The sequence below is a fragment of the Macrobrachium rosenbergii genome, chromosome 16 (assembly GCF_040412425.1).
Source record: "Macrobrachium rosenbergii isolate ZJJX-2024 chromosome 16, ASM4041242v1, whole genome shotgun sequence".
NCBI lineage: Eukaryota > Metazoa > Arthropoda > Malacostraca > Decapoda > Palaemonidae > Macrobrachium > Macrobrachium rosenbergii.
Genome location: NC_089756.1, coordinates 13,487,525 through 13,511,225, shown reverse-complemented (window position 1 = coordinate 13,511,225; position 23,701 = coordinate 13,487,525). Strand labels below are relative to the sequence as shown.

Genomic DNA, 23,701 nt, shown 5'->3' with positions numbered 1-23,701 from the left:
TACTTTTTATAGGGTAGCCTAATTTAATCAAATCCTGCTTACAAGTATAATTTTCACGTAATGAAAATTCATCATAATTTCAGCCGCGGATCAGGCTCTTTCCCTACAGATCCCTAGAAAAGTGTTGAGAACGAAGATACTTTGTTCGTATATTTGGAACAATACGAAACGTCTCTAGGGTGGGGATTTACCTTCTCGACCCTCTCGTTATGTTACCGTTATTTTGATGGTATGGATAAATAAGATAACAAAAAAAGAGCATAGATCTTATTTCCTGCTCCTTTTCTCCCCTGAGGAATCCCTGCGAAGGATATTTGTCATTCCTTGCTCATGTAACTGGAGCGCGAGAACTTCCACCCAGCGTCCAAGGTTATTTGAATGGGAAGGGAGTCAATATACCGAACGGAAGAGTCTGGTCTTGGCAGCATATAGCAAAGTATGAAACTCAAGACGGGTTGGAAATAAAAACGAATGAAAAATGTTTCCTCCCAGTGACGTCCGTGGCCGATGTGTGTATGCCACGGATTTTTAACATTATTTGCTTTGAAACGTCAAAAGCCTGCCCTATAAATAGGTTCCCCTTCTTACCATCTCCAATCGTCTCGTCGGACCAGCTGACCATCTGCTGATGGTTTCGCAATGTCCCTTTCTGCGGACTTGGACCTCGCTTCAGATGAGAATCGTCGGATCATTTCGCGTAAATCAGTCGACGATGCCGGCCAAAGGGAAGGGTGACGAACGGAAGTAAAGCTTCTCCCAGAAATTATTTCGAGGGCTTTGCAAAACCAGGTTGAGATGGGAGTCATCGGATCATTTTACATCATCGGTCGACGCTGGCCAAAGGGAGGGGTGACGAGCCTAAATGTCTTCATGGTTGTTGTCTTGCGAATTTGGGACTGGCATTTCCGCAGGGGCTGCTTCACTTATTTTGTGCCTTTTTCTATATATATATATATATATATATATATATATATATATATATATATATATATATATATATATATATATATATATATATATATATATATATATTCTTTCTTTCTTTTTCGTCTCGGATGAAAATCGCCAGTTCATTTTACGCAAATTTAGGGTGACTGACACAATGTTTTCTTCGGTATTATTTTTCATTTATTTTACTGTTTTTAGGGAACTATTTCTTTTTCAAGAATAACGTCACAAGACCGTAAATATGTTTATGTACCTTCATGTTTCATGGGGGCTGAATGCACTAGACTCCACTTTTTGCCTAGAGATTCTTAATTTTACAGCTGTGTGTGTGTGTGTGTGTGTGTGTGTGTGTGTGTGGAGAACAGATATGAAAAGTAGTAAGGAACTTCGTACGAAAACGGGTCAAGAGTGTCGTATTAATTAGGACGATTTTCTTATAAATAGAAGACATGCTTATACGTAGACTGCTCATCTAAGACATTTACCAAAATAATGGTTACATGATACAAACATGGCAAAATCATTAATAAAAAGAAAAAAGAGTAAAGATTTCCATCCCACATGAAACGCGGCTAAAAGCTGTTTTGATTCTGATAGATATTTGGCCAATTCCCACTCAGTTGAGCCTTTCTAAAAGGATGTGTGTAACACTAGACTTGGTTTACCAAATGTAAGGTGGACCCGAGAGAGACCAGTCCATAGTATACGTTTGAGAGACGTCTTGACGAACGGTAAACAGTAAGGGGGAAGGAATTTGTTCATGGTCGTCGTAATATTTTTTTGGTAGGGGTGGGTGTGGGAAAGGGGGCGGGGGGCACAGAGGTCTTTTCTTCCTCTGCTACAGCGTTCAACAGAAGTAGCATTCTAGACTTGATTGTCAGGGGATCTCGAACATTGTATGTATTTTTGTGGAGATGAAAATATTTCGTACCGCATTTATTTTTTCCGGTTGTTTTTTTAAATTCTCTTTCAGAATGCTCTCTTGCACTATTTAAATATAATTTTCGCTTATATGACTTAAATAACAAAGCACCATACTTGAGTCTCTTAAGTAAGTCTCGTCAACTGTTCGCTTCCTTATTTGCCTTGTACGTCACATAACCCGACAGTTATTTTTGATAGAGAAAAAAAAAAAAAAAGCTTACTAGGTCTCGTTATGTGATATGTGGAAGAAACTTTTTTTCGATTTTTCGTTTGAAACCACCACAACCTTTACCACCAAAACTTTTCGTTTTCGATTTAACCCAAAATCTCAGGAGCTATGTTAATGCCTCAAGCCTCAGGCCCCCATACAAATCTCTAGTCAGTCAACGTAGATTCTTTTGGCAACGAAACTGTCCAACTTTAAGTATCTCTTTCAAATTGCTGAAATTAAGTTTATTTGTGTGATTATTTATTTATTTATTTATTAATTGTTTATTTATTGGCATTTCATTGTACGGAATGTCACAAATCTAAATAACTTTTAAATTGTTGAAACAAATTTTATTTATTTATTTATTCATTTATTTAATTATCTGTTTTTTCGGTATTTCATTATATTATTATTTTTGTTAAATCAAGCCAATTTGTGCCAGCAGAAGCTTTTGTCCTTAAGTGTCTTTTGACCTATAAATGAGAAAAATTATCTTTCAACTGCTTCACGTTCTGTTTCAAAGAGTTAATCTGACCCTCTTCTGTGTACGTCCTGGGGAGGAACTATACAACAGCCGTGGAAAGAAAAAACATTGATCTCTGAATAAAAGCAAAAAGCGATTGCTGAGCCGTGTTAGGCCAAATTATTTTAAAGACCGGAATTGTTCCACGTTTACGGGTTTCCCTTAAATCATTCTTTTTTTTTTTTAAGCTATAACCGTAAGGATATTCTACGAACTAAAATATTAGCAGAGACCGTTAGGTGTCATAATAAGAATTCGAGCTTTAGAGAAACTCTCTCTCTCTCTCTCTCTCTCTCTCTCTCTCTCTCTCTCTCTCTCTCTCTCTCTCTCTCTCTCTCTCTCTCTCTCAAGTGAAAGATTTAATTTCTCATTCTCTCAAAATTCCATCGTATATTCTATTATTTTCATAATTATTGCCTCATCATATCTTCGTCCCATTTTTGCAAGTAGACTTATTACACATACTGTACACTATTCTTTCTTCGCTATTTTCTCTCTTCCTCTTCTCTCACAGAGAAGGCTGGTCACCACTGCTGGTCATGCTAAGAATAGAGGCACTCTCTCCGCCTCCTCCGCCTCCTCCTCCTCCTCCTCCTCCTCCTCCTCCTCCTCCTCCTCCTCCTCCTCCTCCTCCTCCTCCCTTTTCTTCCCCCTTCTCTCTTTCTCTCCCTAGGCACAGTGCCATGTCCACCCTCATACGAGGTCTCCCCTGTAGCCTTCGCAGGCATTGCCAGTACTCACTCCTCTCATCGCCAGCGTTTAACCAATGAAACAACTGAACATCGCTTCAGTTATGCGTGATTATACTTTATTTCTGCTTTTTTTAGCTCGGTCTGAGTACTTGCAGTTCGCTCGTGCAACGAGAAATTCGCGGAGGTTTCTTTCTATTTTATTAACAAAGGAAATCATTCTGTTAAAAAAGGTCACTGACGGCGAATTGAAACTGGGTGTTCGTTCCCTTAGTTTTCTGCAGGTTGAGTCGCTCGCGATTTCGTTTGCCAAGAAATCTAAGTGGATTCTGTGAATAGAGAGAGAGAGAGAGAGAGAGAGAGAGAGAGAGAGAGAGAGAGAGAGAGAGAGAGAGAGAGAGAGAGAGAGAGAGAAATTGACCAATAACTAATAATAAGTTCGCAATTTTGTAGATTCTTATTCTGATAGAATGTCCTTGCTGTACTAATACCTCATAGGTGCTCAAACACCTGCATAACCTCCTTATTATGTCGGAGTAGAACAAGAATTTTGAATGAGTCAGTTTCAGGAAAATTATTTGTGTGGGGTAATGTTAACCACACCTCATAGTAATTATAACCTCCCAAGGTGGCTACCTCAAAGGTTTATAAAACCTCGCTTACTCGTTGTATTCATCAGTGATTATTCTGATGAAACCAACAAGACACAAGAGCATCCAAACCCAGCATAACAATTTCAAGAAAAAGCCCTCGAGAACTGACTAGGAAGGGAAGGCACACACACACACACACAAACACACGCACACACATATGCAGCATGGCAATCTTTCTGGCCACGCACGCCAGAATAAAAATACACACCCGGGGCCGACAGACAAAAACACACACATACACACACACAACCAAACAGTCACGTATTTTCGTCAGTTAAGCATGCATGATCTTATTTACATGTTTTGATGGACTATCCATATTTTTCTCGCACATAGGTTCAGTCACTCAATTTACTTGGTAAACTTCCATATATATACATAAAACATACTGTATCGTATTATCTCTCAGGTTATTGCAAAAATTAATTTTACGTTTCATTTCTCCACTAAGGAGAGAACGATCGAGAGTTATGTTTCTAATGCGAAATAAAAATGATTTTTTTCTATTAAGAGAACAATGTCTGAGAGAGCGGTTTCTTTTGCAGAAAAGACGGAAAAAATTATATTTTTCATACAAAGAATTATTGACACCATTTAAAAAACCTGCATTTCATTTTCTTTTTGCGAGAGAATGATTGAGAGACTGAATTCCTTTGCTAAAAAGGCATTATATTTTTATATCAAGAAAAGGGGCATAGAGAGTTTGGTTTCTATTGCAAAAAAAAAAGTATTAACTTTTTTCTCAAAAGAAGAACATCGATAGATTGGCGTCTTGTACTTAAGGGGAACAGTTCATATCTCTGTCGGGAAAAGGAAGGTTGTAAGCCTGGTTTTTTTGCAAAGAAAGCACAAAATTTGTCTTCCAGTAAGTGAACGAATGAGAGCCTGGTATCTTGCAAAATAAAGCATTCTATTTATGTCATGAGAAGAATGGTTGAGTGCTTGGTTCCTATTGCTGAAGAGCATGTCTTTTCTTTGTCTGTGAAAGAATGGCCGAGAGTCCCTTTATGATGCAAAAGGAAAACATTTTTAATTTTTCTGTCAAGAATAGAATGACTTAGAGCTGGTTTCCACTGCAAAGTAAATAACACCAATAACATCTCCGTCAAGGGAAAATTATTTAGAAACGTTTCTGTTGCAAAAAGCATTTAATTTCTCCATTAAATAGAGATGATCAAGAGCCTGTTTTCTGTTGTGAAATAATCATTTTTACGATAAAGTTATATATACAGTTTTATTTCCCGTGGCACAAATGTCAATTATTGCTATGAGTCAAGAAGTTTATTAATTTTTTTCAGCGTTTCCTTGTTTCCTTCAGAAAAGAAGCAGAGGTCAGTATTTTTGGCAGTGTTTGCGGACATAGTTTTCTATTTCTTCCTACAAATTCAGGAATTTCAAAAACCTTTCTTGTATCTTTACAAAATACAATTAGTAAAGAAACGATATAATTTTTACTGGCTTTTGCAAGCGACCTCTGACTGCTCGGTATCTGGTGACCGAATTTTGCAACCGGCCGTGGATTTTTTTAACACATTAAAAATGAAACAGATTCGTTTGTGTGAAAAAAAAGGAAACAGATTCGTTTGTGTGAAAAAAAGGAAACATTCGTTTGTGTGAAAAAAAGGAAACATTCGTTTGTGTGAAAAAAAAATTCTGGCTGTTCTTATGCACCTATTAATTCAATTGCAATATAGGAAGTCTTCATTATACAACATTAGTGTGACTTGTTGATTTGGTCATGATTCGCACAGACTATGAAGAAGCTGTTTAAGCGAGTGGTATTGTATTTTTGGAAAGACAGAAGCAGGAAGGGAATTCCAAAGCTTGACAGTAGCAGGAAAGAAAGTCACAACTATGTGATCCTGAGAGAATTAATGATTTCCCTTTAGTGAATGTGGGAAGATGTGGAAAAACGGGCGTTAAGAGGCCGGTTGGGAAGATGTGAAATTTGATCATTTATTTTTATCATTCCCTTTCAGGATATATATATATATATTATATATGTATGTATATATATATAATTATATATATACATATAAATATATATAGTATATATACATTTATAAACATATATATATATATATATATATATATATATATATATATATATATATATATATATATATATGACTATTTATCACATCACCGTGATTCATATACAATCAGAAAGCTACAAACGTCCTTTAATATCAATTCACTCTACCTCGGAAATAATATATTTTCATATATATTTACCTAAGGAATTTTTAGTTGATAATAAGTCCACCAGGAATCAGGACTACAGTGACACACTAACGCTGTCGGCGTTAGTGTGTCACTGTAGTCCTGATTCCTCGTCCGTCGCTGGTTCGACCCCACGGGACGGTGGACTTATTATCAACTAAAAATTCCCTTCGGTAACATATATGAAAATATATTATTTCCGAGGTAGAGTGAATTGATATTAAAGGACGTTTGTAGTTTTTTCTGATTATATATATATATATATATATATATATATATATATATATATATATATATATATATATATATATATATATATATATATAGAGCCTCGATGGCTCTGTCGGTTACAGCAGCAGCGGACCGTAGAGGTCTGTGGCGCGGGTTCAAACCGCAGCCGACTGATCAGAGAGGCAGACACTTTGCTATCCGTGTAGACATCCCGGGATTATATATGTAATCAACGGATAGGTTTGCTTAAAAGCAAATGGATGTTACAGACTAAGTACACACACAAAACAAAGCCACTACAACACCTTCTAAAAACATAACAAACCTCTCACACGTCTCGAACTCTCGCCATACCCGCGCAATAACTTCTCGCTGCTGGGAAGAAAGGGCGTTGGGTCGGGTATGATACATGAAACATACGTACCGGGGTCTAAGCGATGTCAGGCAGGGCAGCCGATCGAGACCACAGGTCTACCCCAAAGCCAAATCAAAAAGTCCTTCAAAAGAAGGCATCGTGCTTACCCCATACAAAAATGGGAATAAAAGCACGTTAAAAAAGAAGAAGAATATATATATATATATATATATATATATATATATATATATATATATATATACATATACATATATATATATGTGTGTGTGTGTGTGTGTGTGTGTGTGTGTGTGTGTTTCTATACAGTTTCAAAAAGAACTGGATGAAATCTCTCTTCAAATAAGTCCCCAGCAAATTAACCATTTTAACATGCAAGCCAGTCACTCCCCTTGAAAAGATGAAATATAACGATAAAAATAAAAACAAAACCAATATTGAATTTACCCTTAGATGAAAGAATCCCAACTTTATGATTAATTAGGAGCATGAAACAGTGGCTTTGGCCCGCTCCATGATTAAAGAACGCTGGTCACGTATTCACCACAAGAAGTTATAAAAAAAAAAAACTCTTCATGCAATCTCATGTCCTCTTAACGTCTCTTAGTAAACTATTCCTAGCTGTTTTCTGACACATACCCAGCTGTCGATCACGCTTGCACTAGGGACAGTTCTGATCATACCACAACAGGCAACCTTGTTTCCAAAGCACAAATTACATGGCCTCGTCGTGTTGGGAAATGGGGAAGGTTGTGAAACACTTATTCATGAACTTCCAGCAAATTGAAACATCGTTCAGGTTATATAATAGGATGACTAGCGAACTGATCCATTCTATGTAAAAGTAGGTTGTGATATTTTGTGATATACTGGAATACTGGAACTGATAGAAAATACAAGTGTCTGATTTCGTTAGGAAATCTTTCAAGGTTATTAAGAGAACTACCATCTACAAAGAAAATGAAACAGTGGACAGACCTAGAAATGTATAATATAATATTTAAAACAGATGAAATCATCCAGTTCATTATAATATTGATGATAGCGAATTATGATAATTCATCATTTTGATTATTACTAGTGCATCTGTTGTTCTGGCGTTGTCTTTGCGATAGTAACAATCTATAATAACAATTGGCCAAGAAAAACTTCTCTTTGACATAAACGAAAACAAACGAATGAGAGCCGATCGAACACGTAATACAAATATGCACATGAATATAAAACATCACTTTAAAAATGATGACAGAAATTAGTGAGAAATTATGTGAAGTTGAATTCAAGCACTTTGTTAAAAGATGTACCTACATTTGTTGAAGGAGGTCAACCCCTGCAAACAAAAAATTAAAACGGCAACAAGAACTGTAAAGACAACTCTCCAAGAACCTCATACAGAGGATAACCACCATCCTCATCCAGGCACTCTTGTAATGCACGGCAGTTCAGGCTATCAAAATCAAGGTGTTCAATGGCCAATTATTTTGAAAGCAGAAAATATAATGATACTGAGAAATACGTCAATCGCAAATTTACTGGTCCAAATGCGTCTTGTTATGCGCATGTAAAAATGCATACTCAAAAGGAACTGGTTATTAAGATTCCAACAGAAATTTGAAACCTGTCTCCTTTTACTGACTTACACTCGAAGACAAGAAGCATTGTATTACAATTGTAGAAAAACTTGAAATGAAAAGAGAAGAGAATATATTTATATATTTTTTGGCATTTAAAAAATCATGCAAAATTATTCTAGCACTTCATTTCAGTTAATCATTATTACTTTTGCATCTTAGGACAATACAAAATGCATTATTTCAGCCATTGCAAAACAGATGACAGACAAAGGCCAGGTGATGCTAAGTGCCAGAAGTACTATGCTCAAGGAATCGGGAGAATCTTTTGAACGTTGATAGAATTCTGGAATGTTATGACTTTTATTTTTTGGTGAATCACAACCTTCACTTCAGAATGGCTCAGGTTTCCTGTAGGTAATGCTTATTACATCCCATCTAATTGCATCGTCAGCTATGAACATACTCTTGAGAATAGCGACCATCCAGGTAATGATAACTTTGCGTCCACGTCCGAATTAAGAATTGTATGAAGGTCAGTCATTGAGTCAATCTGCGCCAAGCAGCGCCGTCAAGAAAACAGGGAAACGAACCGTCGGTACTTTATGAGCAAGGATGAGATTCGTTCGCGCACATACGTGCCCCATCAACATTCCTCTATAAATAAGTCTGGCACTGAGTTCATTGGCATCTATCCATTCCTCCTCCTCCCCTCAACCAACTCTCCTCTCTCTCTCTCTCTCTCTCTCTCTCTCTCTCTCTCTCTCTCTCTCTCTCTCTCTCTCTCTCAGTAATCGAGACACGACCCAGAAACGGTTGTGGTGGCACTGGTGATGGTGACAGATATATTGGTCATGGAGGTAGAACTGTGGCGCTCCCTTTACGAACTACGAAAAAATAGGAGAGAGCCGAATACAGTAGTTCCGCTCCGAATACTGTATTCCCTGCCTAACGTGTAGCTAAATAAGCACCTATATAGTAACTACGCAAGGAAAAACTGTTGATTTCTGAGAGTGAAGCAACAGAGAACTGCTGTCGTTTTGTTCTTATATTCTATTACAGAGGTTACTGTTTAGGGGCAAATAAAGCTTTTGAATAAAGGTATTTGTGTATTTTTCGTAAAGGGCCGATAATGTGTCACACCCATAAAGCGAGAAGGGTAGGCACACATATCCTAAAAAGATTCAGACCCACGAAACTAGGAAGAAAGATGTTTACTTTATAAGATATGAATGCCATCTCAATTCTGTGGAAGTGTTACCTTTATGTTAGTACCTCCACGAAACCTCTTGAGATAATATTCATGTCTTTTGAATGCATCATTAGTCGTCTTGTCTATCATTTCTTAAAGCATATAGGATCAGAATTGCTTGTCATTTTGATAAGCAGAAATTCACTACAGGAAACCAAAACTAACTCGCTCACAGACCGAGGCCAGAATGCTTTCTCGTCTGTAGCCCAACTGAGAGCTGCAATGGACTCCAACAATTTGACAAGGTCCCTTGCCACTTCGTTCATTTTTTGCGGATGACTCAGCAGAGGAGATTGTCTTTTTTTCCATAGTTAGTTTAATCAATTTCGTTATCTTAAAAACAAGACAGATTGTGCAAGGAAATGGCCATCTAATAATTTAGTTCCTTCAGTCAGTAATAGAGAACGTTAAAAATAATTAATGAAAAATTTATTTGCCTTTAGCTATCATGGTAAATTTGGCCTACCTAATAAACGTAAGTAAATCATTATAAGGATAAAGGCAGAAGTATGAGATCAACTGGTAGTGGACAAAGCATGTGTGAAGTCTTTAATTACTAAAATCAGTAGCAGCTTAGACATGCCACTTCTGACCTTAAACGGTTGTAAATGACATCAAGACAACTGTACTTAATTATTTTATATATTCTGAATGACTTTCAGGATAAATAAGATCATTATAAGAATCGTTATAAGAATATTGGTGCAAAAGTATTTAAATAACGTGGGTTTGAAGTTGTCAGCTCGTATTATTTCATGTATCGATCTCAGTACAGGGTTTCCCCTGGCTCTGGCCTTTTGAGACCTCATAATCTAAAACACGAGACATAGGCCAAGAAAATCTAGAACATTACATTACGTAAGAATTATCAAGAACATTTAACAGTAAGAATTCTTAGATAATGGGGAATGACATACGATACTATAACATCAAGTCCACAAAAATGTATTTTTTTCTGATGTACTGTCTCCCCATGGTTTCTCCTGTAACTGAACTCAGCATTTTACTCCAGAAATGTCAAAATTTAAGAAAAGGAGGAGAAAAAACGCCTTGAGACTTGGAAGTACAGCATCACTTTCCTAAACTGTAAGATTTCATTTGGATTCTGCGACATGACACCTTGGAGGGGCACCTCAATCAAACCTTGGCCTTTGGGTTCCACAGGTACGCCCGGTAACAGGCCTAGTCTGAAGATCAGCGGTCTGTGAGCTCCCCTGGAAGTACCAGAGGATGGCCCCTCTACTGAGATAGGGACCCTAGGATCCCTCCAGGAGTCCCTGAGGAACTCCTCTAATAATGCTTTTGATCTGGGTTAAAAAGAACGCACAACCCAGTTCTTAGAAACTGAGGCGGCAGTTGAAGACACTTAAAAATGCCAAAGTCAAAGAGATCGAAATTAGGACGGACTGTTAAGTGAATCCAATTCCTACAAGGAATTGCAAAAAGAGGAGCTGGGTCCTTTGCGTAGAGGCAATCCTCTGGGGATTCTGGAGGAAGCATTTTATGTTATTTCATTGGAATATATTTAAGAACTTGTATTTTTATTGGAATATATTTAAAAACTTGTATTTTTAATAATTGTATAATGTAACTGTCAACAACTTTCGGCAGAGGGGCCCTATTTAGTTGCTTCATAAGGAAGCTCAGAGGCCACTTGTCTGCAAAATAAGTCTCTTCCTATGCTTAACTGGGCACCTGGGGACCACTCGCCGGCCCGCCCCCGCCCCCCCAAAGTTTTCCGCGTAAGCTTCGAGGAATCTCAAGGGTTGCGAATGCGATAATTTACTTTTAAGTCGAAGAAATCTGAACTGGTTAATCTGGTTACAGATTAATACGCTATAATTCAAGGTGAAGTAACATGTGACTAAAGTTTTCCGTGTCAAGCTCATTAGGCCTCTCTCTCATGTATTATATATATATATATATATATATATATATATATATATATATATATATATATATATATATATATATATATATATATATATATATATATATATATATATATATATATATATATATATATATATATATATAGTATATATATATATATATATATATATATATATATTTAACATGTGTGTGTATGTGCGTACACACACAAATGTACCACAGATGTACCACAGGAAAAATGAGACCCTGGGTATAGATCGTAACCAATGTTGCTTTTAGTTTTCTAAAACTAAAGGCGAAAACGGTCAGGATTTACTGTATACCCAATGTCTCCTTGCTTGTGATATATTTGCATTTAAATATCACGTGTTATTGTGAATTTACGCATTTATATACATACATTCATTCATATCCATATATATATATACATATGTATATTTATGTGTATTTTATTTGTATATGAATATATGTATATGTGTGTGTGCGTGTGTGTGAAATTTACAGGGTACATGCATCTGAAATGTGCAGATGCGACGTTTTCAATGAACTCTTAATTTCTTGATTTACTTGTTCTTTTAGAATACGTTTTCCTATGAAAATCTGAAATTATAGCACAGGAAATTAGTGCATAAGTCGAAGAATACATATCTAAGACCTTAAATAAAGAATTGTGAAGAAAAATATCGGCTACATTTGGAACAGAAAAGATCATTAATATCACCGCATAGCTAAAATCCTCAGGTAGGACCACTTCACGAATTTCACGTAGCTTTATGGGTCCAGTTCCTCGAGGATTTGCAAGGTGCTGTAAACCCAGTTGTGGTATAATCAGTGAGTCATGGGTCCACCATTCAACTTCTTTACATTACGTTAAAAAGTGTACTGAAATGATATTGAGAATAAAAAAAAGAAAACCCAAGGAGAAAACCCTTCAAAAGGAGTCTTTCCTTAGAGGTAAGGAAAAATGCTTGCTTGCTTTCTACGAGCAACTAGAGTCGAATGTCTACCAATGCTATGGTGAATTCAGTTAGCAAAATTCGAGTTAATGGAAATAAGAGAGAGAGAGAGAGAGAGAGAGAGAGAGAGAGAGAGAGAGAGAGAGAGAGAGAGAGAGAAACTAGTCACGCAACAAATCAGACCAATGTAAGGGTTCCTGTACAACAAATACAGTCTCCCTTTCCTACATGTGGATCTCAGCTTGAGGCCTAAAAATTCTTGATCCACTAAGACCCCTTTCTCTCAGTAAATTTCCGCTAATGCTGCTCGTATTAAATCGGATTGTTTGGTATCCTTTTGGTAGTTTACAGCATCTTGGTATTTTGAAGTGTGATAAGTTTATCAAAACGGCTTTTAGCATTTGCTGCTTTCAGTTTCTTAAGGAAATGATGGAAGAAAAATGTTCCAAGGTACTGCTGTTTAATCTGTCTGATTCTTGATATGAATATTTTAACTAACGATTTCCAGTGCTATTAGGCAAATTTAGTTAATCAGCGGCATTTAGACAGTTCATTTTGAGTTATATAGGAATTCTTATAGAGGCTATCATCAACGGAGAGAGAGAGAGAGAGAAAGAGAGAGAGAGAGAGAACGCAGGTCAAGGAGATGGAAAACCTCCTTTTCCATCTCTTCTTAACTTTTTCTTTCATCACACTTCCTTCATTTTGTCATGCCTTTGTGATTCCGTCCATGAGATACGAAATTGATTCATGCCTTTTATCAAATATTTCTTTACCTCATTTATCAAAAATTAACTTTGTAACCTCATCATTAAACTTAATATAATAATATGAAGACATGACATCACCAAAAGAACATTTCTCTCCCTTGTTATTTTCTTCGTTATAAGTCATAAAAGTGCTTTAGGTCGTGCATTGGCCTTTGCTCTTAAAAAATGAAAGAGATGGATAAAAAACGCTCATGAAGTCTCGGACTGGTCTTCACATGTACTTGAAGGACTGTACCAATTCGTATTCACTCTAATAAAGTGGGTTGCAGAACGTGCGAACGAGAAAAGGGTTAGAATTTGTGCTAGTATGCAGAATGCAACACTTTAGCGGGAGGTACATAAGACTATTGTGCATTACACTGTAATGAATTTCGAGAACAATATTCCTCATATAATGAGATGTAGTGTACATTTACATTTTTTTTTTCTGTATGTAACATCGAATGTCCACAAGTAATCAACTCCGTGTTTAGTCTGGCAGTAGCACATCCCAGGCAAGCCGCGTTAACTAATGTCATCTCTATAAGTATTTTGAATGGAAGTTCCTTAGTACGAGCATCGGGACGGTGCGTACCGTCCACAGGTTCGGGAGTTGCTACCTCTACCCTCTCTCATATTACCATTATTGTTCATAGTGTGCATACACTGGTAATGAAAATATTTATGATAATAATGGTGATATATCTTTTTGTCTGACCCCTCCCCCCGTCATTTTCATTTCACTTTCCTTTTTCATTGTGTCTTCACACCTGGGTTAGATCAGGGTTTTAGACACCCGCCTCATCAGCATCTTCATTTATTTTAATAACTTTTCAGTAGCAGCATCATAAACAACCCACGTACCTTGACAAATGTCCCGTTAAGAGACACCATACGGTGTGATTGGTACTTATACTCTTTGATATTGTTGGATTAAGTTGGCCCTATGCCACTAAAGACCCCTCCTACTTATACGAGCAGCCCGTAAAACTCATACCTGTATACAAACTTCTCTTGATTATTATTAGGGACCCATCATCATTGCCATATTTAAGACGACACAAGTTAAAATGATAGAGTATGAGTCTCAATGTCTTTGTTTTTTATTACATACCTTTTTGTGTGATTACCGTCGTGATAAGCTATGGATTTCAGGAAAGGGGAGGCTAAGTTTTAGGTAGGATTTAGCGTCTCTATTAGCTTTCATTATAGTACATGAAACTTGTAAGCGGAAAAATTATTTTACTTAAATAAAATATATATTATATACCTTTGTTTCTGTACATATTTTTTTCTTGAGACTTTATTGCGTGGTTTTATATTAAACGACTTCTACCAAGAAATGCCTGAAAAGAAAAAAGACAGTGGTCATGCCCCATTCAGCCCCGTAGGGAGATAGTGCCGGTAGTGCACCTCACGTGGCGCACTGCAGGCATTACTTAAGGTTTCTTGCAGCGTCCCTCCGGCCCCCAGCTGCAACTTCTTTCACTCCTTTTACTGTCCCTCCGATCATATTCTCTTTCTTCTATCTGACTTTCCACCCTCTCTTAACAATTGCTTCATAGTACAACTGCGAGGTTTTCCTTCTGTTACACCTTTCAAATCTTCTTACTGTCAATTTCCCTTTCAGCGCTGAATGACCTCAGGTCCCAGTGCCTGGCCCCTGGCCTAAATTCTATTTTCAAATCTAATCCGTACCCCATTCATACTAATTACTGAATCTGTTTGTGAATTCCCAATGCAGAAAACGCCCACAACTATAACGTTTCTGCACGAAATCAGAAGAGAAAGAAATCACATGAAACGTTTATGCTGTTGATAGCAGCTAGGGCTGCAGAAGCTGTATTCTTTTTCGAGTCTCTTGATGCTTGACCCTCAGTACGATTAGGAAATAACCCAAAATAAGTATTCCTTACGTAAAGCCATTGCCAAAATTATGTGTCATTACGACAGAGCCGAAGAATGCAGCCGCTGCTGATGACTGATGGGCAGACTCAGTGTTTACTTGCCTCTGACAAGAATAAATACTCTGTCATGCAGTTAAAAGCATCCAAAATTCATTCCATTGCTTCTTTTATCTCCAGGTTTTGATAAATACTTCACCATGTTGTTAAAAATATTCAGTGCTCTTTCATCATAATTATATATCATTGTAAAGTTTAACAGGCCCATAAAAACATTATTTACACGACAAGGCCATGTATTTTCGATTTTCAATTGAAATACGTGGTTTTGTCGTGTAATTAGTTTTTATGGGCCTTTTAAACTTCAAATAACAATGTTGCAGTAAAAACGACATTCATGTATCATTATGTTTGGCCGTTCAAACATAAAATATATGCATTTAATTGTTCTTTTAATATTATCGAAAACTTTTCATGGTTTAAGGCAAACTTCATTGTTTTGTTTAACGCACTGAAAACTTTCCGTCTTTCATTCAGATGTCTCCCTATCACCTGATAAATATTGCATCATTCTATTAAAAATTTTCTAAGACATTTAGACATTTTTCATTCTCTCAGAAAATATTTATTATTCTGTTAAAAGATGATAAACTTGTCAACTTTAAGTAGGTATATGTATCATCATTTGTTAAAAGCATTCAAACCCCTTCACACCGCTCTCCGTGTCTTAAGAAAACTCTTCAACTTTCAGTTTAATATATTGGAAGTTTTTCCCATCTCTTCGTAAATTCTTCTTTATTCTATTAAAACATTCCACTTCTCATCTCAATAAATTCTTCGTCATTCTGTTAAACAAATAATTCGAAATCTTCGTTTATCTTAGTAAATATCATCAAGATTATTATGACATCCTAAGAATTCTTTTTATTTCTTGAGAAATTCTTTATCGTTCTTTTAAAATCATTCAGAACCTCCTTTTTCTCTTTATAAAACCATCGTCATACTAACAAAAACATTCAAGGGAATTTTCGTATCTTTATATCATTTAACAAATACTTGGTCATTGTGCTGAAAACATTAAAAACTTTTCATCTCGTTGCCATCAAATGAATTCTTATGAAACGTACATCAACTTGTGAGGGCTAATTTCATTCTGAGAGTGTAGTAAAAAAAAAACTTGACCAGAATTTCATAATAACCCTAAGGTTTTCAAGTCTTCAAAACCCTAATGTTTCAGGACTCCGGATTAGAGCTGAAGTTAGTTGACATTCTGTTTGCTTAGTTTACATTCCTAAGAACGTTACGAGTAAGCTCAGACAAAATGGGGTTCTTTATTAATAACCATTTAAAAATGAGGACTCATTGAATATCAAACTGAAAATCTTGGGGGAAGAAGAGATAGACTTTAAAGTCACTGCAATGAGTAACCTTCATTGCACATACTTTGTCCACAGCGTTGCTTCCTAGCGGGTTTTGCTGTGCCAAGTCCCCTTGGCCCACAAAAAAAATATGACAGCTTATCTTTCTCTTTCCTTTGTTAATATGAAGACCATAGTCATTATTCATCGTATGACTAAGGCGGTGACAAGGAACATTGACCTTCGAGATTAAATAAATTGAAAAAATTGCGAAAAAAAAATGGGTGTCATAGGCGTTTCCAATCGAGTTGCCAAATTCATCTTTTTCAGTTAAAATTGTAGATTCTGAAAAGAAAGCCAGTACAAGTGACCACAAGTCTGTGGGAGAGATTAATAGCAGTACCTCACTTTTTTAGTTCTTACGATTTTCCAGTATACTATAAGTAATATTAATGGTTCTCCATCAGTTTGTTCACTAGTATCTTGCAATAAATTATAACTGGCTGTGATTATTCCAAAAACTGAAAGGTACCAAATTATGCAGTTGTAAATAGCATGATACATACGTTCATATGAATATATATATATATATATATATATATATATATATATATATATATATATATATATATATATATATATCATGATTTTCTGTATGAATATACGTTCACCGACAACCATATCAGACCTATCAACCCAACTTTCCTGTTACCAATCTCAGAAACGCAATAATACGCAACATCTTTCCGAAAAAAAAAAGATTGAATAAAAAGTAAAGAACTGCAGAGTAGCACATCATTTCAAAACCCAAGGAAAATGGGTCAATCTGATATTTTGCCAGGATAAAAAAAAAGTATTCGAGGAAGTCAGGATCATTATCCGCTGCTAATTATAAACCCAGCCTGACCCTCAACACGGGCTGCTGCTGCCTATATCGGCGCAAGTTGCTGCTGTAAATGTAGGGAAGGGTACAGTTGCATTGCAAGTGGTTGTTGAGATATCATATTTGCCAGGTCTAACTGTAAGATTTCACATAGATACTTGGAATTCATTACATTTTCATACGTCCTCATAATTATATATGCAAGCATTTTCCTCCAAAAAGAGGTGGCAACAGAATGCATTGCCCTCTCAATTCTGTGGTAGAATTTTAGGAATAGGTAACTCGTTACATTTCCCTCATAAATCTAATATGAATATATATATATATATATATATATATATATATATATATATATATATACATACACATGCATATGTATACATATAGTATATATATATATGCATATATATACATATTGTATATATATAATCACCTCACACCTATTTTCCTTTGAGAGAATGACCCCAGGCGTTAACCCCCCATTTCTCAGCTGGTCTCGTTTTGGGAAGACGTTACATGAGGCCCTAACTTAGACCCACCACAGTTACCTAACCACTGTGTACATAATTCACCGGAACAATACTCTGGAACAATCCTAAAACTTTTCCTCCCCAAAGGATTGATCCCTCGCTGGCGAAGATGCTCTTTTAGGAGGAGTGTTTTATCTTCATTTTAATATTCTTATTCACGAGAGACTTAATATGAGTCTGTTCTTATCAGATGATTGATATATAACCTCAGGAGTGAAGAGAAGTATCAGATATCCCAGTCAGTCTTTATGCATTATTCACTAGACAGTGACAGATATGCCAAGAAGGGATAGTGCGTATTTAGTAAATTATCTTTTAATAAATTTTATGCCAAGTTTTCTATAATTTCGAAGTTAAATAATATCATATCTGCATTCGTGACGCCCTTTGTTATTCTAGACAATTGGCTGTAATACAAAGAATCTTCAGCGCGGTATTGTAGTACTCATCTAAAGACTTAGTCTTTTATTCTTCTTTGTCCTTGCAAAGTATAAACAAAGCATCGAACCTCTAGAACAGTTGTCCGAGTTATGAAAGGAATCGCTTTAGCTGGCAGTCCATCTGTCTGTGTCAATGACGCTAACGAAGATGGTTATTTATGTCACTCCAAGTGTCAGGAGTGACGTGGCTTAATGAACCGAAGAAGCTAGACGTTTGGAATTTGTAAATAACATTTGACTGATACGATTCTCCGTAAGGCTTGATTGTTCTAAGAATAATTAATGACAAGCATGACTGACAGGGCGTCGGGAAGCTTCAAGGAAATTTCGTGGTTTAATCGATGCTTGTCAAGTGTATAAATAAAACAGTTGCAAGGGCTGGACAAAGTTGAGGGTTTATGAAATACACCAATTAACGGACGTGGAATGTATCATGATTTCACCGTGACATCATACGAACAATCCACTTTCGTCTTCTCTGCTATTTTGCCTTTGTAATAATGCTTATCGTTTCGTAGTGCTGACAGAAAGTAGTTATTTCTCGAGTGATGTCAACAGAGATACAGTATGTCAGATGGACATCACGGCTTAAAAAAGAATCTCAGAACCGTAGTACTTGATGCGTCAGCTAAATCTTGCATTTTCTTATCCATTTTTACTCAGCTTTCGAGGAATACAGACTTGGAATTATTGATGCTTTGGGAAAATTAATGAGATTAAGAAAACTGAAAGGGTTCCATCGATCACTACTGGTCACGGTGTGTGGGAAAGATGGTCACCTCAGCAGGATAGAATGCTTGTTATTGTCCTTCTTCCAAACCAACGGTCATCACACAGAGGTTTTTGGTGCCCTTGTGAAAATAAGAAAAGATACACACACATACACACACTAAAGTTACTTGTAGAGCTGAAGGTGTTTTTTTTCCGGGTGCGGTTCCTTAGGAAACAGATTTTCCGGTGATACCTACGAAATACGTTGGTTGAAACAACTTGGAAATAGTTTGCAGACAAATTCATTAATAGTAACACGTGTTACGCTTCGCATTCAACAAAAGTATACTGAAAATAGCAAGAGAGAGCAAGATAGAAACAGAGACGATAGATACCGCATCAGTAGGAAAGTTACACAACTCGAGAATAAGCTGATATATATATACATTACATATATAATATATATTTATGTGTGTATGCATATATATACGTATGTATGTGTGTATAAGTACATATATTGTAAAGTACTGAATTTTCACCCTTGCCGTCATTCCTTAAAATCTCTCGGTAACCTCATTAAGGAGCCTGTGATCTTATCACTCACGATCACCATACCTGACTTATGACTGGATACAAAGTGAAGGTGTAGTTAAGAAATATATTCAAGCATGCAACACAATCAGACCATGCAGAAGAGCTGAGCTTGACACGACTAACTCATCTATTTGATTCTGAGGTTAACAGAAACTAGTATCATAATGCATACACTGCTTTATTCACATCCAAATCAAGAACCAGATTTGGTGAGTTTGTTACACTACATTTCGAAAATTCGACACAAAAAATTCTACTCAAAATTAGGTTGAATATTTCACACTTGAATATGCACTAAATGATAAATATTCTGCAATGAATCATCATCATGGTGAATATTTCTATGTAATATTTTCGATATTTTACACTAAATGATAAATATTCTGCAATGAATCATCAGGGTGAATATTTCTGTGTAATATTCTCGATATTTTACACTAATTCGTCAGTATTTACCACTAAATAATTATCTTCGTGAATATTCTACACAAAATCATTGGTCATTTATACAAAACAGTTGGCAGAGCAGCCTACATGCCTCCCGGGGCTTGGTAAACCCAGGGCAATGGAGGGGTGGGTGTGTGGGAATACGGGGGGAGTGGCCCCCTGGTGCATGGCGATGGGACGGCTGAAGGAGTTATGACACTGACCATTTATAGCGCCAAATCTGGCCTTTTCTAAATTTGGATTTCGGAGAAGAGGATAACTGGGGGATTTGGGGGGAGCGGGTGGGGGTTGGATTTAGACGATGACTTCGAGGTCACCTATTACCTGATGAACTCTGGATACTTAAACAGACACACGCACACGCACGCGCGCGCGCACACACACGCGCACTCACAACATTTAGCCTCTACATAACCTCTGTCGATTTTGTCACAAGTCTTTTCTGGGGGCATGCATACCCCACACAGCTTTTTTCCCTTTATTTTCCTTTTTTATTTTTTTCCCTTATTTCCAGACTTCTCATATGAATAGCGTTTTTTCCCTTTTGTTTGTCTTTTTTTATGCACCTCCTACATGGTTGATCTGCTTTTACTTTCATCCGCTCCAGATTTCCTCTTTATACAAGAACGAAGACTTCTGGCAATATTAATATTCGTTATGACGTCACAGTCACTGTTCATAGATAGAAGTCTCACTGTTGTTCAAAGCTAGTCTCGTCTGACATTCATGTATACCTAATTTGCAATAGCCTGCTACAGCTTAGACCCTATGCAGAAATGTGATGTCAGCATAACGTCGCATTTACGAATGAAACAGAAGTAACAACAAGAACATAAAACTAAGATGGTACTGGAACATCATGCAATAAGTGTTAGGGTTATTTTGTAAGAAATTATAGTCTTCTGTGACCCTTTTTGCAAGCAATGGTATTTACTTGTGCCAAACGTTAGCAACGATATTCTGCTGTGTCACTATGTGTTAGCAATGATCATGTGATCTACCGCTTTTTGTAAGCAATGATATTCTCTTTTACCACTTTTGAGGAGAAATGGCGTTCATTATCTGCCCCACATTTTGAAAGCAGTGTTATTCTAGTGTGACCCTTCTAGTTAGTAATATTCTTCTACCATTCTGTCTAGTATTAATAACGTGTTATCAGTGCTCTCACTTAATGATTTCACTTTCCCCTGACTCGATACCGGCAAGGTACAAGAGTGTTAAACCGTATTTCTATGTCGTGACTTAACTGCTTATAGGCGATAGCACAGTTGATAAAACATATGGTCAATTAATTTATTCCTTATCACAATAAAGGCCAATTAGAACAGAGCACATTTTCACTGATAATTTGTAAATTAATTGAGTTTGGTGTCGAGTTACTGCCTACCCATGTAAATGACTAATTTTTCAATAGATCTCTGCGATAAAGGGCTAGTTGACTTAAGCAGACTAGGGAAAATGTTCAGACTCAGCATCGTAAGTATTTAAGAGTTGGGGAATAGTCCAGGGGAAGGTTCAATTTGGTTAAGATTGCAATCTGTTTAAGATCTAAAAATCATGTTCATCAATTTGTTTAATCCTTATTGCTAAGTTTCATCTAATCGGTGTCCTTTTATAACACTCCCTGGCCGTTATAAAACTGAAATCGGCACTTTTCCAGAGGGAATGACTAACTTGGTTTCAATACCACAAGGCATGCAGTATTTGATCTTTCTCTCTTCCGCTATAAGGCTCACTATTTCGGCTTTAAACGTCACAGTTTCTGTAAATATTACCAGAGGTACTTAGGGAGTATCGACCATTTTCATCAGTTTACTACTTAATTAGGAACAGTGAACAAATCATGAATACTTTTCGTAGTTCGGGTGAATCACTGCCGTAACATTTTCATATTGAAAACCATCATTCAGTTTTTCTTCGTCTTAAATATCTGTGTTTGTGTGTGAAAAAAATGAACAGTTTGAATGAAAATTCTTTCATTTTTCGCTGCACAAACAGTTTTTTTTTTTTTTTTTACAAAATGTCCGTAATTTTGCTTGTGATTATACCATTTGAGTTTTCTTTCAATTGAAAAATATCGTTACGCATACACCTCACCATAAGCATGAATTCCATGGGATAACTATACAAGCTATAATATTTAGAACCAAGCCTTCACTACAAATATACTCTAGCAACTAAAAATAAGGGCTACTTCCTTATTTATGAACGTATCCAAAAAGATCACAACACAATCATCTATTAAACACAGTTATTAGGTTAATAATAATATGATATTTTATATATGCCTATATTCAACCTTCCTACCAATCATTTCAGTCACGTTTATCATTTGCATTCCAATCCAATGAAAAATGATCTATGTATAAATATTAATTAGGAAATTAAGTGTAATAGCAGTCTAATTTAAGTGGCGCTGGCAGAATCCAAGAATTCCATTTCAAGATTCTGCACCTGTTCCCAGCTGACAAAGCAGTGCTAGTTGCTTATGACTGTCGCAGCCACTGCAGTCCCAAACCAGAATAGATGCTACACACCACAGTCTCTCTCTCTCTCTCTCTCTCTCTCTCTCTCTCTCTCTCTCTCTCTCTCTCTCTCTCTCTCCCTATTTTGCTCTCTAGATCTATGCGTTACTGCTAAAAGGCTCAACTGTTGGTACCTACAGTAAACGTATCCTTAATAATCTTGAACTCCTTGGCGGTATATTGGGTGTTGGCCATCACCTTTCCGATGATGGCCTCGATGTTATCCATCCATTCCAGGTACTTGGAGCACCTGAAATCATACACTTCTTTCACAAAGCCGTAGTTCTCCTGCCAGAAAGTCATCTTGCCTCACCAACGGATCGAAGCGTGAGTGAAGCCTCGAAGGCTCTCAAGGGCCGGCGAAGAAGAAGAAAGACAGTTGGTGATGATGATGATGATGATGGCCGCCTCCCTCCAACCACCCATTCCCCCCCCCCCCTTCCCTCCTCTTCCCTCTCCTTTAAAAGCATTGAGTTTCCACCCATACCCTCCCTTGAAAAAAGGGTGTCGCACCCCCTGCCAACCACCATATGAATAAAGAGCGTCATATCTCGAGGCGGGGCATGACAACTCGAAGGCCCAATCACGGCCAGCGAGACGTTCGCTTTAAGGTCCTTTGGCAAGAAGCGATACCCAAACCTATCGGAGACCCTACCCTTCTCTCCCTACCTCTTAGGGCACTCCCCCTCCTTATGAAAACTGCCCCTTTCTCCGGCCACCCTTCTTGTTCATACTGTCACCCTCCCACCCTTACACGTTATGTTATCTAGGATTACCATTGCCTTCCCTGGTACCCCTTAGTCATTGACTTTCACACTGGCGCTGTGCCATCATACTTACACACCGGTGGCGAGGGTCTCTCTCTCTCTCTCTCTCTCTCTCTCTCTCTCTCTCTCTCTCTCTCATCATCTTCCGAGACAGAATAAGAAAAAGCCACTCTCAACAATGACAAAAAACCAGAGGAAAAAAGTGATGCGTTGAAACATCCCTTCAATTTACAGCTCAAGTATACGAGTCTTTAAGGGCCATCTATCTCCTTCAAAGGAACCTTTTTGCCTCTTGAGTGCGTCGCATTATTAACAGTAAACAGAATGTTTCCGACCGATGTCTAGA

The 23,701-nt window shown here is 37.0% G+C and overlaps 1 protein-coding gene across 2 annotated transcripts in view; it reads right to left on the bottom strand.

Moving 5' to 3' along the window:
• Nucleotides 1-23,004, bottom strand: part of LOC136847096 (muscle-specific protein 300 kDa-like) — a 56,513-nt gene extending 33,509 nt beyond the window's left edge. The window contains exon 1 of one of the 2 annotated variants that reach the window (XM_067118404.1): nt 22,727-23,004. In XM_067118404.1, coding sequence (XP_066974505.1) covers nt 22,727-22,891 — 165 coding nt within the window. In that variant the 5' untranslated portion in view covers nt 22,892-23,004. The remainder of the gene's footprint in view (nt 1-22,726) is intronic. The other variant, XM_067118402.1, reaches the window with a different exon arrangement.
• Between the last annotated feature and the right edge of the window lie 697 nt (nt 23,005-23,701).